Genomic DNA, 19,526 nt, shown 5'->3' with positions numbered 1-19,526 from the left:
TTTATTCAAAATTATTATTTTTCAGTTCCTCTTATCTACTAATATTAACCATTATTTGGCCTTAACCCATGACATAACCCAAATAGTGCTGCCTGTCAAGCACTAAGTCAGCAGAAAGCGCATCTCAAAGTTAGGTCCAGAACGTTGCAAAATAGCAAGACAAATAAAAAGAAAGGCCCTAGCACTCACTGTCCTTAAAATCTCATTGGAAAAGTTTAGTGAGTAACAAGAATTAGTTTAAAAAAAAAAAAATCAATGCAATCAAAGTGAAGGACTGGAAACTGTTTTCAGAAAAGAAGGGTATTAGTGTATATGGGGAACTTGACATGACGGTAAAGGACTAACAATTGACTGGGAAACTCATAAAATAGTTAAAATTTGCTCAGAGATTAGGCAGGAAGGAGGGAATTCAAAACAGTTCGAAGGATGCTCAGAGACACAAATGCATATGGTTGACATGTGTGGAATGAATCAAAGAAACCAGCCTGCAGGGAAATTGATTGTTGGAGAGAAGTGAGAAAAAAGTTGCTTTGAGTTGACGAGGAGCTTGAAGTCAAGTAGAGAATTTTGAACTTAATTTTTGTTGATCAGTATGGTGATATAACTGGACAGATAAACTACACTGACATACTCTGTCTTGATCTCATCAGGGCATTTTACCGGAGTCTCAAACTATCTCCTAGACCAGTGCTGTCTTTTGTGGTGATGGAAATGTTCTGTGTTTCCTCTCCAACATGGGAACCACTAGCCACATGAGGCTGTTGATTTCTTAAAATGTGACTGGTGTGACTGAGCAATTGCATTTGGTGACAATATTAGATAGGATAGTATCTAAATTGGACAAGTAAGATAGAGAAATGTCGACTGGTGATTAATGCAGGTAGATGGAATTGTAGTTGATTAAAAAATGTTACCCTAAATAGTGGTTCATTGCCAATTTGGGGGAAGGTCTTCATTCTTTATCCTGCAATTTTTTACTTTGTTCCTGTTCTCTTCAGCACTTTAATCAGTGATTTGCATAAAGGTATGGCTATCAAATTTGTGAAGGTTGGATTGAACAGTATTGTGATTGCTGATGTGATAGATGCCAAAATCTAGTTTAGAAAGGTCTCAGTAAACTAAAATGAAGAAACGGTAAGAAAATGAACTTTATAAGGGATCTATTTGGAGTCCTGGGTTTAAAAAAATATTTTATAAACTACAGGGTATGGGAGAGTTGGCCGAACAGTAATTCATGTGAAAAACACTAAAACTAAAGATTTTTATTTGGCCACTTGTTCAATTTAACATTGTATTAACATTCTTAAACTTGATTTAATACGTCCTCTAAATATCATCAATAAGGTGGTTCAATCTGACAGATCCTCGAACAACTTCAGTGACGAATTTTGACATTGAGATTAATCCCTTTGTTGTCTCAAAGGATGCCTAGCTGAGATCAAGATATTTTGCCTACTGTATAATTGCTATTTTTCCAGAATGCTCATTGACTATTTAATATGGGGAAGAGTTGGTCTTTTTAAAGAAGTCTTTTTTGGAACCCTGGAAGACTTATTTTTGACTTTTAATGAATTCTTTGCTATTGACTAAGTGGAAGCAGATTGGAACTGACATTTTGTAAATATTGAAATTTTATTTACTTTAAAGCCTATCTTAGCAATTACTTATTTTTTCAACATTTTTTTTTACTAGCCTGAGAAGCAGTGTTCAAACAGGACAATAACATGACCGGAATTGTATTTTATCTCTAAATTTTGAATAAATTCATAACCCAAGTAGGTTTATCGTATCTGTTCTGTGCATTTCACATACCCTCAGCATATCTTGGCATATTCCAGTTTGAGAACAGATGTATAGTTCTTATTTAGACCCATTACATCTCTTTTTACCAATTTTCGTAGGACTTATACTTTAATTTTCCACAATATATTTTTTAAAAACTATATACTTATGTTTTGTTTCTATGATGGTGATTCATTTGATACTGTGTTGGGAATATAGTATACACTCTATCATTGTTTCCACTGGAATGCAGTGATCTAATTCAGTATATGGTGAAAAGTGGGGATTACCTTTCCTGAGGGATTCACAAGCTACACTCATTTGTTGAAAGTGTTATATTTTCAAGAAATAGGGAAGTATGCTGTTTTCAAGTTGTTGTGAAATAAAAATCTCAGGAACTTAGGTTGCTGGCTAAATTTTTACTATTTTCTTTTATTACTTAATATTTAATGACAAAGGATTTATGATAACAAGAATTTTTAAGAACCTTTGTCTATTAAAAACTACCGTAACAGGTAATGATGGCTCTAACAACATCCACCAGGAAAAGAATGTTACTCATCAATACCTCTTGTGTCTTCCTTAAATCTTTTATTCTTTTTTTTTATAATTTATTTTTATTGTTTTTGAGAATATACACAGCAGAACATATACCAGTTCAACAATACCTACATGTACAATTCTTAATCTATAGCCAAGATAGTGAAACTTGCCTTTTCATTGTTTGAGAGCTACATTTTTTTTTTTTTTTTTTAAATCTTTGTAGCAGATATCTGCTTCTCTACCTAGGGCTAACTTCTCTCTCCCTCTTTTAGTAGTACTTCAGCAGAATCTGGAATTTGTATCAGTGTACAGAGCAGTGATCCAGACAGCTATACCTATACAAACAGTCACTCACTGTGCCAAATTAGTTTGTAGTACAAATCTTGAAAGACAACTGCATCTGCTCTCAATGTTGGTGGAAATGGCAAACGTTATGGGAAACATAATTTTGGGATTTCTTTTAATCTGGTGGCAGCTGATCTCAGAATTCTGCTGGGAATTCTTCATCTTTGAATTACGGAAGTCTTGCTATTGAGAGCAAAATTGCCTTGTCTCTTTTGCTAGGTCTATAGTCCGTTATTTAAAAAAGAAAAAAAATGTATATATGTAAATGTGTATGTACTCTGATCCTATGCTTGGAACACTGCATTAGAAGTTGCCCTGAAAAATACTGATTTCTTAAGATTATGTTTTGGGCTAAAAGTTTCTAACTAGAATCTCTATCATGTATGAACATTGCACTTTGGGTTAAGTAATATTGGGTAGCTAGAGTATGTGTAATGGTATCTCAGCCATGGTAAGTTTTTTTCTAATGGGAGAATTAGTCTCAGTTAAAAAAAAATAACATTCTTTGCAAATTGATAGATGTAAAGGACATTTCATATTGCATGTATAAAACATTTGGTTTGCTTGAGGAGTGGGGGAGCAGTAACTCTGTAGGTATACATTGCTGTTATCTTTTTTTGAATGTGTATGTTCTTTAATATCACCCTTAACCTTAAGCACAGTGAACGAGGGGGCATTACTACTGCCCTTACAGAAATAAAAAGCATTATAAAGGGATACTGTGAACAATTGTATGCCAATAAATTGGATAACTTAAATGAAATGGACCAATTCCCAGAAAGACACAAACTACCAAAATTGAGTTAAAAATGAACGGACAATCTGAGTAGACCTATAGCAAATGAAGAAATTGAGCTTGTAGTTAAAAAAAAAAAAAAATACAAAGAAAACCTCAGGAACATATGGCTTCACTGTTGACTTCTACCAAACATTTAAAGATGAAATAATACCAATTCATCATAGCTCTTAAAATGGAACGATGATAATCAAGACAGTGTGGTACCAGCATAACACAGACATATAGATCAGTGGAACAGAATTGACAGCCTCGAAGTACAGTCTATGGTCAGTTGATTTTTGACAAGAGTGCCAATACTATTCAATACGGAAAGAAAAGTCTTTTATCCAGTCTGACAATCCCTGCCTTTTGGTTGGATTATTTTAATCCATTCACAGTTAATGTTATTATTTATATACATGGATTTACATCAGCTATTTCACTTTTTGTTTTCTATGTGTTTCATGTCTTTTTTATTCTGTTCCTCCCTTACTGCTTTTTTTTTTTTTTTTTTTTGCTTTTAGTGAGTATTTTACAATGAAACATTTACATTTCTTAATGATTTTTTTTTCCCTTTTTATGGAGTTTTTTTTTTTTTTTTTTAGTGTTTGCTCTAACCCACTGCTGTAGTCAGTTCTGACTCACGGCAACCCTATAGGACGGAGTGGAACTGCCCCATAGGATTTCCAAGGAGTGCCTGGTGGATTTGAACTGCTGAACTTTTGGTTAGCAGCTGAATGCTTAACCACTATACCACCAGGGTTTCCAGTGTTTGCTCTAGGGCTTACCATATACATCTTAACTTATCAGCTTCAGATATGTACTAGCTTAATTCCAGTAGGGTATAGAAATGTTACTGTGATATATCTCTATTCTCTTTCCTTCCTCTTTTTGGTATTGTTTTATACATATTACATTTATTGATGTTAAAAACTCAACAATAAGTTGTTATAATTATTATTTTACCATCTGTAGTCGTTTAGTTAGCCCTATACAACTTTGCTCCCACCTACTGTTTTTGTGCTGTATTTTTTATTTGTAGACATATATTCATTTTATATATATTACAGATACATTTTATTGGCAAATATATTACCAATATATTTTATTTTTACATGGTATAAACCCTGCAACACGTTATATACATATTATTTGATACAATTGCTTTTTAAATTATTTAAGAGGAAAAAAATATGCATTTTTGTTTTTTATGATTATGATTTATGATTATGTAATCACCTGTACTGGTACCCTTTGTTTTTTGTGTGTGAGTTTGACTTACCATCTGGGGTCACTTGCTTTCAGCCTGAAGAACTTCCTTCAGTGTTTCTTATTAGGCAGGTCTGCTAGCAACAAATTCTCTTAATTTTTGTTTATCTGGGAATGTCCTTATTTAACCTCCATTTTTGAAAAATAGCTTTGCTAGTACAGGATTTTTGGTTGACAGTTTTGCATTCTTTGAGCACTTTGAATATATTCTTCTACTGCCTCTGGTTTCCATTATTTCTGCTGAAAAGTCAGCTGTTAGCATTATTTGGTTCCTCTTTTAAGTGATGAGTCATTAATTGAGATTTTGAGTCTGTGATATTTGAACCAAGACTGTTCCCTCACTCCTTACAGTTCATGGAAGCAGAAATGCCACTCCAGACTGTTGCATATAAGAACATAAGGCCTTTGAGATTTTCTTCTTGTCTTGGATTTTCAGCATTTTTATTGTGATATTTGTGATTGCAGATCTATTTGCGTTTATCACACTTGGAGTTCTTTGAGCACCCTGGATATGTAGGTTAATGTTGTTCAATAAATTTGGAAAGCTTTTAGCAATTATTTCTTTGAATATTTTTTCTGCTCCTTTTTCTTCTTTCAGCATTACCATTACGTGTATGTTAGTACGCTTAGTGTCTCATATTTCTCTGATGCTTTGTTGATTTTTCATCATTTTTTCTTTTTTTCTGTTCTTCAGGTGCATAATCTCTATCAATCTGTCTTCCAGCTCACTTAACTCTTTCTTCTGCCAGTTCAAATATACTTTTGAGCCCATCTTAGGAATTTTTTATTTCAGTTTTGTGCTTTTCAACTGCAGTATTTCCATTTGGCTCTTAAAAAAAAAAAAACTGTTTATTGGTATTCCTTATTTTAATTATCATACCTCTATTTCTTTAATCATGACTTCTAGTTCTTTGAAATATTTATAATGGCTGCTTTGACATCTTTTTCCATTAAACCCAACATTTGATCACTCTCACAGGTACACAGGCAGTTTCTGTTGCCTGCCTTTTTTCCAGTGTATGGGTCATTCTTTCCTGTTTTTGCATGCTTCATAATTTTTTATTGGAAACTGGACATTTTAGATAATATTTTGTAGCAACTCAGAGTAATGAATTCTTCCTGCCCCCGGCTCATTTTTTGTTACCTGTTTATTTGACTAGCTGGATTATTTTACAGAAGATAATCTCCCATCCCCCCAACATTTGGGCCTTTGATGTTGCTCCTCAAGAAGGGGCAATCTGGGGTATGCCTGTAGTCACTCTGCATTCTGGAATGACAGTGGTATTGGTGGAGCTTTCTTCTCTTTCCCTGACCACATTCAGTTGTTAAACTTTACTAATTGCTAGTGATTGCTCTACTGTTTTCAACAATTCTCTAGGGGATGGGAAAGGGTTGGTATACTTCTCCCTGAGTAATATTCCTGCTTTAGGAGTTGAGCACTGGGTAGAAGAGAAGGAGACAGTAGCTTGTGGTCTTTTCAGCTTGCCTGTCCTGTTGTTAATAAGGTCGCTATGAGTCAGAATCAACTTGATAGCATTGAGTTTTTTGTTTTTTTGTTTTTTTTCCCATCCTGACGTGGGGAGCTCTGGTGGCTTAGTGCCTAAGAGTTTGACTGGGAACAAAAGATTGACAATTCAAATCCACCAGCAGCTCCTTGGAGACTCTATGGGATAGTTCTACTCTATCATATAGGATCGCTATGAGTTGGAACCGACTCGATGGCACCTAACAACAACAGCAACATCCTGACATGGACCTACCACCTTAAGAGCCATGGCAAGGATGTGTGGGCCCCAGTATTTTCTGTGGTGTTAAATCCAAAAATAGTCTCTGATCCACGAGTGTGGCTGGATGGAAGGAGGGAACCCTCCTCATGACTGCGCTCACCCAGAACTCTGCCAAAATAGCAGGTAGCTGGGAGCGGCATGAGAAATACTGACATCCTGCTCCTTCTAGGAAGAAAACCATCTGTTAGGAAGACGAAGGAAGAAAGAGGCCTGTGCACTTAACTGCAGCAGTCTGGAGTGGCCTTTCTGCCTTGCTGAGCTGAGAACAGGAAGTTGGTGGCCTTAGTTCAAATACCAAGACCCTCACTTTTCTTACTGAATTTTCTTGAATAGTTGTTTCTTTATTTGCTGTATGTCTTTAGGACCATTTCAAGAGGCTTTCGGTGGTTGTTTTATTGTAATTTTTACCAGCTTCACTGGAGAGCAGGTTAGTTCTTCATGCTGTCATGCTAGAAGTCAATCTCCTATAAGTTTTTTTAAAGGGTGAAAATTAAATTAAGTTTTAGATGTAACCTAAAGCTAAATGATTTGAGAAGAGAAGGGTAAAATGTACCTTAAATATTCAGTTCAATTTGCTTTTGCCATTTGAGCTGAATGGTAACTCAGAAGCACTAGATCTTTTCATATCAGAACTTAAAGAGTATTCTCATTCTGTTTTATGGATCAGTAATATTTTGTGGATCAAAAGATATATGTATTTGTAATTTTCTTAGATATTGCTAGGTTGCCTCTCTCTGGGGGGTATTTATGGAGTTCCTGGGTGGCGCAGATGGTTAAGTGCTTGACTACTAACCAAAAGCTTGGTGGATCAAACCTACCCAGAGGTGCCTAAGAAGAGAGATATGGTGATCTCCTTCTGAAAGGTCACAGCCTTGAAAAAACTGTGGAGCAGTTCTTGTTTGCATAAATGGGGTCGGCGTGAGTCGGAATCGACTCTACGGCAACTAACAGCAACAACAACAGGGAGTATTCTTGTTTACACTCTCTCCAGCAGTGTATAAGAATGCCTTCTTCCCCATAGCCTTGCTAACGAAGGGTATTAGTGAAATTTTGGATTTTTGGTAATCTAATAGATTTTAAAAATCTGTAATTACTTTATAACAAGTGCTGCTGAGTGTCTTTGAATGTCTTTTGCTATATCTAAGGACTATTTGTAATTTCATTCTATAAACTGTCCTATTGTATATTTTTTTAATTTTTCTGCTTTTCTGATATTTTGAGGGACGAATCACTTGTAATATGGTTTAATATTAAATATAGCTAGAAGAAAGACTAACTCTTGATCAGAAGATTTTGAACTTGAATTTTACTGAGGGATTGATGTATCATTAACAGAATTGAAGATGTTGGGAGAAAGAGCTGATTTGAAGAAGGAGGTGATGACTTTGGTTGTGGATATTTTGTTCATATTTAACCTTATTTGACCTTAGTATAAAATTATAGTGTGAACATTTATGAAAATTAATATTATATGAAACTCAGAATATCTTATTTTAAAGTAGAACTTGTGGAAGGGCAGGGCTATGCATTACAAAGTATGGAAAAACTGGAGTGGATGAACGGGTTCTAGATTGATTTCCGTTATGGTCATCGCTAATGTGACTTCAATTCAATTCTGGAACTATTTACTGTGTCAGTCATGGTTTCCAGGTTATTTTTGATATGGCAGAGGATAAGCAGACAAAAATCACCATGCTGCAAGAGCTTACATTCTGGCATGTGGTGGTGGGGGTAAGGAGTGTGGGACAGACAATAAAAAAAGTAATATGTCATGTAGTAATAGTGTAAGGGGAAACCCTGGTGGCGTAGTGGTTAAGTGCTATGGCTGCTAACCAAAGGGTCGGCAGTTTGAATCTGCCAGGCGCTCCTTGGAAAACTCTATGGGGCAGTTCTACTCTGTCCTACAGGGTCGCTATGAGTCGGAATCGACACAACGGCAGTGGGTTTGGTTTTTGGGGTTTTTTTAATAGTGTAAGATTGCTTAGAAAAGGCCTCTTGATAAGGAGACAATTGCCGTAAGGAAGTAAGGGAGCAATTCATATAAATGTCTAGGGGAAGGACATTTTAATTATAAGAAACAGCAAGTACAAAGATCATACGTGGGGATACCCTTAAGGAATAGTAAAAGGGACAGTGCCTAGAGCAATGGACATGAAGGACAGAGCAGTTTAAGAGATGAAATCAGAGGGAAGCAAGTATGAACGAGGTTGCTCAGATTAAATAGGGCCTTCTATGTCATATTTAAGGACTTTGGGTTTTTCTGTGAGATTGGAAGCCAATGGGGGGCTTTAAACTGAGGAAAGACATGACATATTTTAAAAGGATCACTCTGGTTTGAACCGCCAACCTTTTGGCGCTTAACTATTTGTCATAGTGACAGTAATAATAACTAACAAATGTTGATCACTTTTAAGCACTTTAAATAACTCATGCTGAGAAAAGCTGTTCCATGGTTTATTTCCATGGATGCCATTCACGCTGTAGTCTGTATGCTTAGTACCCTGGAGTTGTGCAGTGCACAGCCTTTGTGACTGTACTAAGTGACCCGGCACCTGAGAATGGATTTTTTTTTTTTTTTTGGAGGGGGGTACAATAGAATGAAGAATTGTACCCTGAATCATGGATGAAGCTCAGAAAAATAGAAGCAAGAAGGATGAGAAATGAGAGAGAATAGTGATCAGGGAGAGTTTAGAAATTAATGTAGTAATTACCATGGCAAAAACTGGATAGTTTTTCAATTAGTACTGAACCAAAACCAAACCAAACCCAGTGCTGTTGAGTCTATTCCGACTCATAGCGACCCTATAGGACAGGGTAGAACTGCCCCATAGAGTTTCCAAGGAGCACCTGGTGGATTTGAGCTGCCGACCCTTTGGTTAGCAGCTGTAGCACTTAACCACTATGCCACCAGAGTTTCCAATTAGTACTGAGGAGGGAGAAAAACAAAAAACAAGTACTGGATTTGGCAAGAAGATCATTGATGACCTTTGGTTCCAGTGGACACAATGATTCAGAAAGCATTAGGAAGTTGGGATTTTCCATTTATTGCTCAAAAGACAAATTAATAAATACTCTTTTTCTTTGAGCTATGGGCTGTAAACCAAAAGGTCAGCAGTTCGAATCCTCCAGCTGCTCCTCGGAAACCCTGTGGGGCAAGTCTGCTCTGTCACTATTAGTTGGAATTGACTGAATGGCAACAGTATTTGAAACTCAGAGCTATCTTACTGAAAAGCAGTCTTGTTAATGCCTGTCTTACAATGTTGTTTATGATCAGTATGGATATTACCTTATTGTATGAATATCCTGCACTAAGATGAATGCTTAACACTCTCAAGATAAACATAAAAGTTCCTGTTTATGTGTAACTTTTCAGGGCTTTTTTTTTTTTTTTTAACATTATGTATTTTATTCCTTACAGTATAAATAATCTAGTAAATTGATAATTTATCGCTATTTTCTTTTTTTTTTAACTTTTTACAGGTGTATGACTTATTGATAGCAATTACTATAATTGGCTATGCAACCCTACTATTAATCAGTGTGATATTTCTGTCACCGTTAACCCCCTTATTCGCCTTGCTCTTGCCCCTCGTAACTACTAATAAACTTTGTTCTCTACACATTTGCCTTTTTTTGTCTTTTTATATAAAGGAGGTCATACAATATTTGTCCTTCTATGGTTGATTTATTTCACTCACCATAATGTCTTCCAGCTCCATGCATATTGTAGTATGTATCAAGATTTCATTTTTCCTACTGGCTGAGTAGTATTCCAATGTATGTACCACATTTTGCTTATCCATTTATCTGTTGATGGTCATTTAGATTGTTTCCACCTTTTGGCTATTGTGAATAGTGCTGCAGTGATCATTGGTGTACAAGTCTCAGTTTGAGTCTCCGCTTTCAAGTCTTTTGGGTATACTTAGGAGTGGAATTGCTGGGTCATATGATAGTTCTAAAGGAGCTCTGATGGTGTAGTGGTTAAGCACTCAACTGCTAACTGCAAGGTCAGTAGCTCAAATCCACCAGCTGCTCCATGGGAGAAAGATGTGGCAGTTTGCTTCTGTAAAGATTCATAGCCTTGGAAATGTTATTCTGTCCAATAGGGTCACTATGTGTCAGAATTGACTCAACAGCAATGGATATGGTAGTTCCATTTTTAGTTTTCGAGGAACTGCCACACTGTTTTCTACAAGGGCTCTACCATTTTGTCTTCCCACTAGCAATGGAAAGGGTTCTAATTTCCCCACACTAACATTAATTATTTTCTGTTGTTTTTTTTTTTTTCAAATCTTAGCCATCCTAGTGGGAATGAAATGGTATCTCATTGTGGTTTTGATTTGCAGCTCTCTGCTGGCTAATGACGTGGAACATCTTTTCATGTGTTTGGTGGTTGTTTGATTGTCCTCTTTGTTGAAATGTCTATTCAAGCCCTTTGCCCATTTTATGATTGGATTATTTGTCTTTTTGTTAAGTTTCGAAGTTTTATATATATATTTGGTTATTAGATTATGTTTGCTATATGGTTTGCGAAGATATTCTCCCAGTCGGAAGCTAATCTTTTCACTTTTTTGGTAAAGTCTTTTAATGAACAAAAGTTTTTAATTTTTATGAGTTCCCATTTATCTATTTTGTCTTTTGCTATTTGTTCTAGAAGTTTTCTTATGTACTTTTTGAGATTTTCTGTATATAGGATCATACCATCCACAAACAGAGATATTTTTACTACTTCTTTTCTAATCTGAATACCTTTTATTTATTTTTTCTTGTCTTGTTGCTCTGGCTAGGACTTCTAATACAATATTGAAGAGAAACTGTGAGAGTGGGGACCCTTGTCCTGTTCCCAATTTAAACGGGGGAAGCTCTCAGTCTTTCTCCTGTTAAGAATAATGTCGGCTGGTGGTCTTTCATGAATGCCCTGAATCATATTGAGGAATTTTCTTTCTATTTTAATTTTCTCAAGGGTTTTCATCAAGAAAGAACATTGGATTTTATCAAAAGCTTTTCTGCATCCATAGAGATGATCATGTGATTCCCTTCCTTTGTTCTATTGATGTGATGTTTTGCATCGATTGATTTTCTAATGTTGAACCATCCCTGCATTCCTGGAATAAATCTCACTTGGTCATGAGTGGCCATGGTTGTATATAGACGGAGGTTTGTTTTCTGCTGATTCCTAACACTTGCCAGTTGGCATCTTTATTAATATGACCCTAGCATCTGTTACAGTGCCTGGTTATGAAATGATTGTAACAAATAAGATATTTTAAAAGTATTTCATTTATGTTCCTGGTAGTTCATTCTCTCTGCAGAGGTTTTTCTACATTATTTCTCCTTTGATATGATCCTGGGTGGTTAGTTCTAAAACTCTCTGAACGCTCTGAGAAATTCGACCTCAAAATATGTGATAGACACAACATAATTTCTGTGATATTACTTCCAAATGCATAACCTCAGTCTCATAAAGAAGTATTGTTATTGTTAGCTAGTGTATGACTCTTTTAATCTGCTGCTGAATTCTGTTTGCTAGTACTTTATTGAGGATTTTTGCATATATATTCAAAAGAAGAAAACCCTGATGGCATAGTGGTTAAGAGTTCTGCTGCTAACCAAAAAGTCAGCAGTTCAAATTCACCAGGTGCTTCTCGGAAACCCCATGGGACAGTTCTACTCTGTCCTGTAGGGTCACTATGAGTTGGAATCGACTTGACGGCAGTGGGTTTTTTTTTTTTTTTTTTGTAAGAGATACTGTCCTGTAGTTTTCTTTTGGTGTCTTTGTCTGGTTTTGGTATCGTGGTTATGTTTGCTTTGTAGAATGAATTAAGGAGTATTCAACTTCTCTATCTTTTGGAAGAGCTTGAACAGTATTGGTGTCAATTTTTCTCTAAATGGTAGAACTTCCCAATGAATCCATCTGGTCTAATACTTTGTTGTTGTTGTTGAGAGCTTTTTGATCACTGATTCAATCTCATCACTTGTTGAGTCTGTTGAAACTATTTTCTCTGAGTCAGTTTGAGTATGTTGTGTGCTTATAAGAATTTGTCCATTTCACCTTGGTTATACAGTTTGTTGCCACGTAGTTGTTCATAATCTGTCATAATTCTTTTTATTTCTATCAGGTTAGTTATAAAGTCCTCTTTTTCATGTTTTATTTAGATTATTTGCATATTTTCTCTTCTTTGTCAGTCTAGCTAAAGGTTGTCAACTTCATTGATTTTTTTCAAAGAACCAACTTCTGGTTTTATTTATCCTCTATTTTTTTTTTTTAATTTCTGCTCAAATCTTTGTTATTTCTTTTCTTCTGGTAGGTTTAGACTTAGTTTGCTCTTTTTCTAGTTCCTAGAGTTGCTGTGTTAGGCTGTTGATTTGAGATCTTTCTTCTTTCTTCATTTAGGTATTTATTGCTCTAAGTTTCTCAGTATTGCCTTCACTGTATCTCATCAGTTTTAATATGTTGTGCTTTCATTTTCATTTAACTCTAGGAAATTTGTGATTTATCTCTTGATTTCTTCCTTGACCCATTGGTTGTTTAATAGTGTGATGTTTAATTTCCATATGTTTGTGTATTTTCCAGGTTTTTTTTTTTTTTAATTGATTTTTAGCTTCAATCCATTGCGGTCAGAGAAAATACTTTGTATGATTTCAATCATTTTAAATTTGTCAAGACTTTGTGACTTAACACGTGGTCTATCCTGGAGAATGATTCATGTGCACTGGAATAGAATGCGTATTGTGCTGTTTTGGGCTGGGAGTGGTCTATATATGTCTGTTAAGTCTAGTTGGTTTATAGTGTCATTCAAGTCCTCTGTTTCCTTGTTGCTTTTCTTTCTAGATGTTCTTCCCAGTGTTGAAAGTGATGTATTGAAGTCTCCAACTATTATTGTAGTATTATCAATTCTATCATGCTTGCTTTATTTATTTAGGTGTCCCGATGTTGGGTGCGTATATATTTATGATTGTGATATCTTCACGTTTGGCCCCTTTATGACTATATAACGTCCATCTTTATATCCTCTAACAGATTTTGTCTTAAAAGCCTGCTTTGTCTTATATTAAGATTGTCACCCCAACTCTCTTTTGGTTTTTGTTCACATGGACTGTTTTTTTCTGTCTTTTCATCTTGAACCTATTTGTGCCCCTGGGTTTAAGGTATGTCTCTTGTAAACAGCATATAGTTGTATCATGTATTTTGCCTTTTGGTTGGAGCATTTGGTCCATTTACATTGACTGTAATTACTGATACGAAGTGACTTAATTTTGCCATTTCATTATTCGCGTTTGGTGTTTTTAGCCCTCTTTGTCTTTGCCCTTTACTACTGCTTGCTTTTGTGTTTTGTTGGTTTATTGTAGTAAGACTTTTAAGTTCCCTTCTCCTTTCCTTTTGTGTGTTTTTTATATATTTTCTTAGTGGTCACCATGAATATTACATTTAACAGATTGTATTTTTAACATTCTAGGGTGAGTTGGTACCAACTTAACTTCAGTAACATACAAAAAATTCTACATCTGTACCATTCTTCTGCCCTCCCGCCTTTTGTTGTTGTTATCACTAATTACATCTTTATATTTCATGTGCCCTGTAACCATTTTATCCTTGCTTTTGATATATTTGTTATTCAAAAACGTGAAGGATGAAGCAATTGAAATTATCAAGTGTAAATACCTTGTTACTAGCCCGAATACTTGTTCATGCATTTCCCTGGTAGATATGAACGCTTTCAGCATCCGTTTGTCTGGGGATGTTTTAATTTCACTCTTTTTCTTGAAGAATTGTTTCACTGGGTATAGTATTCTTGGTTGACAGTTTTTTCCAGCACTTTAAATATATCATTCCATTGCCTTCTGGCCTCCAGTGTTTCTGAGGAGAAGTTGGTAATTATTGGGGATCATTAGTGTGTGAGGAAACCCTGGTGGTGTAGTGGTTAAGAGCTATGGCTGCTAACCAAAAGGTTGGCAGTTTGAATCCACCAGGTGCTCCTTGGAAACCCTATGGGGCCGTTCTACTCTGTCCTTTAGGGTCACCCTGAGTCGGAATTGACTCGATGGCAGCGGATTTGATTTTTTTGGTTTCTAGTATGTGACTGCTTCTTTCTCACTGCTTTTAGATTCTCTATCTTTACTTTTTGAGAGCTTAGGTATGATATATCTTGGTGTATATCCCTTTGAGTTCATCATGCTAGCGTTCTTTGAGCTTCTTGGATTTGTAGATTCATGTCCTTTGTTAGATTGGAGAAATTTTCTGTCGTTATTTCTTCAAATATTCTTTCTGTCTCCTATCTTTTGGAATTCCCGTGATGAGTGGGGTCTCCGATTATTGTCCCATAATTCCATTAAACTTTGCTCAGCCTTCTTGAGCCTTCGTTGTCGCTTTTCAGTGTCAGTAATTTTAACTGTCTTACTCTCTAATTTGCTGATTGTTTCTTCTGCCTGATTAAATCTGTTGGTTAGTCCTTCTGTTGCATTTCTCATTTCACTTATCGCCCCTTTCAGTTGTAGTGTATCTTTTTTAAGATCCTCATTTTGTTCTTATATTGTTTCCTTATTTCTTTTAGCTCTTTGTCCATTTTCCTTTAGTTTTTTAATTATATTTAATGTTATTGTATTATGTTCTTCCATTTTTTTCATTATTTGGTCATAGGTAGATGCACTTTCACTCCCTTTGTCATGTTTATTTGGATGGGCCATTGTTCCTATGTTCTTTGCGTGAATATTTTTCTGTTGTCTATTTGTTGCTTCCTTTGCTATTTCCCTTTGCAAAAATTACTTAACCTTAATTGATAAGTTTTATATTACCTCATTTGGAATACTTTATGCACAATATATTCCATGTTTATTTCAGTGTCACACCATAATTTTTGGGAAAACATTCATAGATGTTAGCATAGTACAGTGGAAAATCCTGTAGTTTTGAATTTAGATAGCTGTTGATTCAAAACTCAATGATATTACTAGTAAGTTGTGTAACTTTGGGCAATTTATTTAGATTTTCTAAAGCTTTATTAAGTTCAAAAATAATAATCGTACTTTAATTTGAAAAGGTTAGGAATATTTAGTTAGATAATATCAGTAAAGTGCTTATTGTGGTACCTGGTATATACTAAGTATTTAATTACTGGCTGGTATATCTAGAACAGATAGGACAGGATCATTTTCAGTAATATATATGCATGTATGTATATATATATATATATATATATATACATACATGCATATATATGTGAGGAAATCCAAAGGCTTTTTGGTACAGCTATTTCTTATGTGATTTAAAGTCTCTTAATGGTGAAACTAGTTCTCTGAATCTGGACTTGACTTAATTTTTGACATTTAATGGAGATGGAAATTTTTTATAAAGTTTCATAAAGCATTTGTAGCACTGCGTTTTAGATTTCAGAAAGCATTTAAAATACATAGAAGGATTTTGGCATGTAGGCATGATTCATTACAACATAATAAAGATTGTTTAAGATAAAATGACACCTTTTATATAGCAAGTGGTAGGAAAAATAGTATTCTGGACTCAATTTGGGAAAACCAGAATAGTACATAGAAAAACAAATTAATTTTAGAATTTCACGTACCCAGAAAAACTAAGTATAAGGATTTGCTACTTTTTAACTTAGAGTTTTGTATATAAATAATAATAGTTATAGAAATTAAACCATGATCTTTAAATATTTAATTGTAGATTACCTTTATAAAGTTGAAAGTTCCTTAGCAATGTGAAGCGTTTTCTTTCTTTCCTAAATTTTCTTTTGGTTTCACCTGCTGATTACAGTATGAGTAACATGAAAAAGGGTAATTTTGAAGTAACTTTTTTTTTTTTTTGTCTTTCTCCATCTCTCATAAGCTATTTGAACTGTTGGGACCTGAAGGACTTGAACTTATTGAGAAGCTCCTCCAGAACAGAATTATGATTGTGGATAGATTTCTTAGTTCTTCAAATGATCATAAATTTCAGGCTCTTCAAGGTAAGAAAGCAAACAGTGGTGATTCTAATTTAAAGGAAAGATTTATTTGTTAGTGAATTCTTTTAAAAATAATTACACTTTATATATCCTTTCGTATATTTAATTTACTGATACCGTCCTTTTAAATGTCATGGTATTGGCCAGCTATAAACCATAAACTACCTGAATAGGGAGGAGCTATGGCAGTGATTGTATTCATGTTTGGGTGTGGCAGTTTTTCTTTTCTTTTTTTAAAGATAAAACCACTTTGAATAGACAATTTTTTTTAATGTGAATACATAGAGTGCTTACTATGAGCCAAGCAAGTAGTGTTTTAAGTTTTTATAAATGCGTGTATGTGTATGTATATATACCCATTGCAGTTGAGTCGATTAAACTCATTGCAAACCTATAGAACAGAGTAGAACTGCCCCATAGGGTTTCCAAGGCTATAATCTTTATAGGAACAGATTGTCACATCTTTCTCCTGCATATTGGCTAGTGGATTCGAACACCAACCTTTCAGTTAGCAGCTGAAGTGCTTAACCACTCTGCCACCCAAGCCCCTTATACATGTATGTGTATATATATATATATGTGTATATATATATATATATGGATATATATATATATGGATATATATATATGGATATATATATATATACACACATATATATACACACACGCACACACACACATAAGTATGTTCTCCAAATTTTTTTTTTAAACTTTCGAATCTGTAGTAAAGGTGCCAGCATAATACAACGAACACTTACACGGCCTTCACATAGGTTCCCCATTTGTTAACGTTTTGCTTCTTCCCTCTTTCTCTATACACATACACACCACTGCACGCTTATATACATACATTTAAAATTTTTGCTGAACAGTGACAGAAAGCTGTAGCACTTTAAAACTGCCATTCCATTGTCATCGGGCTTGAATATCATCATTTGAGAAATTAGCTGTTATTTTTGCTACTGTAAAGGAAAGTTTTTTGTTTTTTTTTTTCCCTCTGACTCCTCTAAGATTATAATTTTGTCTGGGTTTTTAGCAGTTTGACTGTACTGCATCTAGGTGTGTGTTAAGATTGACCAAAAGAGTACTGTAGGTTTTTTGAATGGTCTGTTAGGTGTGACACAAGAAAATAAGACTCATGCAGGAAGACCAGAAAACAAATAGAGTTTATTACTCACAGATCCCAGGGAGGAAACTGCAGCATCTGGGGATGTACCCAGGGATAAGGTAACAATGAGTTGGGATTATAGCAGAGAGCTTACTATGGGAAGTAGAGAGGAGTCTCAGGGCTGGTATGCATTCAGATGTCTTATTGGTCAGTTTAAAAGTTTCCATTGCAATAACAGAGGAAAAGGGAGATGTTCTCATTACAGGAAGCCACCTGGAGCATGGCTGGTAGGGGCAAAGAGTAACAACCTTTGAAAGACTGGGTGAAAAGATAGGAACGTCTATGTCAGAAACTGGGCAAAAGGACAACTTTCACCGAATGAAAGGAATTAATGGATGCCAGGGCAGCAAACTAAGTAGACTGTAGATTGGCCTTATGACTGTGTGTGTGCTTTTTCTTTACTTTTGGGTTTGTCGAGCTTGATTTGTCAGTTGATATTTTTTATCAGTTTTGGAAAATTGAATGTATTAATTGCAATTATATTCACTGTTCTTGTCTGCTAAGGTATTTGGATGAGCTATGGGGGTCTAGTTTTGTCATTTTTTCCTCTTTTTTTTTAGTCCTATGGTTCTGTCTCTTGACATGCCTAATACTTTTTCATTGAATGCCAGACATGGTGTATTAAAAATCATAGTTGCTCCAGATGATGTTTTTTGTTTTTAGTGAGTCAGAGTATGGGCTGATTACTATAAGCCAGTCATACACTGTGCTATATGGGCAATGGCTTGCATGTTTGATAAGGCTCAATCTACTTGTGGTTGATCCTTGTTCTTAGGCTATAGTACCTTAGGATCTTCAACTGAAGTACTGATGACTGTCACCAGGACCCCTCCTTCTCATCTTTGCTTCTTGTGTACTGTGATACTGTGAAGCTATTAACTTTTCTTCTTCTTTTTTTCAGGTTTTGTTCCCCTACCCTTTATCCCTCCCCCACCCTTTTTTTTTTTTTTTTAAAGTTTCAGTGTTTTAGCTTGCAGCTTTATAATTTAACAGGTGTCTTACAGGGAATTTCAGCCATGTATTTGAAACCCTTCCCCAATTTTTGTCACTCCAGTCCTGAGCTGGAATGACAGCAGGAACCCTTTACTGTAGGTAATCCTTGGCTTTTCAAATTCTGCTCATGGGGAGAAGGTGGCTGTAGATCACCAGCTCACCTCTCTGTGGCTGTCCCCCACTCTAGCATATAATCCCCTTCTATCCCTATGGCTTTCGCACTCTCTGATGCCTTTAAACATATAATTTTTAAATTCATTTGGCTTTTATATTTTTTTCTTGTAGTAATGTTTGTCTGCTGCAAGCTACTTCATTCTATCTGGTAGAGAAAAACTATGAACATTCTGTCTTAAAATTGATAAATGTGTGGAAAATGACAGAACCTGGTAAAAAGAACAAGTATAGTGGCTTAGTCCTTAATTACCACAAATAACTTGATATTGTTACTAGACAGTATTTATGAGACAGATTCTAGGGAGATTTTAACTTTCATAGTTAAGGAGAAAAATATATTGTAGTTATGAATTAGGGAGAGAAGGCTAGGAAGCCAAAATTATTAAAAATCCTGACTTAACAATGACGTAGCTAATGCCAAACTCAGATTTTAGGTGATAAGCTGGAAAACTGAATTTCTTAACCTTACACAAATGTTCCTTTCCAGCCTTACAAATAGTTTAGGATTTTTAAAAAGTGCTTTGGAATAAGAAATTCTTTTAATTCTCAACATCTGTGCTGCTTCTGTGTGAAGTTATGTCATCTCTTACATTTATGATTATGGCAGTAAAAGTAAGTGATAAAAACAGCCTCAGTTTAAATAAAAATTCCTTAGGGATTATCTTTATCATATACTTTGATTACTGATAAATGTTTTCACAAGCTTGGAGTTACTTTGAGAT

At 35.1% G+C, this 19,526-nt stretch overlaps 1 protein-coding gene across 6 annotated transcripts in view; it reads left to right on the top strand.

The window, feature by feature from the left end:
* ASCC3 (activating signal cointegrator 1 complex subunit 3) overlaps window positions 1-19,526 on the top strand; it is a 412,820-nt gene that overhangs the window by 54,233 nt on the left and 339,061 nt on the right. For all 6 annotated transcript variants that reach the window (XM_064289237.1, XM_064289246.1, XM_064289242.1 and 3 more), the window contains one exon: window positions 16,352-16,472. In XM_064289237.1, coding sequence (XP_064145307.1) covers window positions 16,352-16,472 — 121 coding nt within the window. The remainder of the gene's footprint in view (window positions 1-16,351; window positions 16,473-19,526) is intronic.

Source organism: Loxodonta africana, chromosome 1 (assembly GCF_030014295.1).
Source record: "Loxodonta africana isolate mLoxAfr1 chromosome 1, mLoxAfr1.hap2, whole genome shotgun sequence".
Lineage (NCBI taxonomy): Eukaryota > Metazoa > Chordata > Mammalia > Proboscidea > Elephantidae > Loxodonta > Loxodonta africana.
Note: the sequence above shows the minus strand (reverse complement) of the source record. Positions and strands in the feature narration are given on the sequence as shown.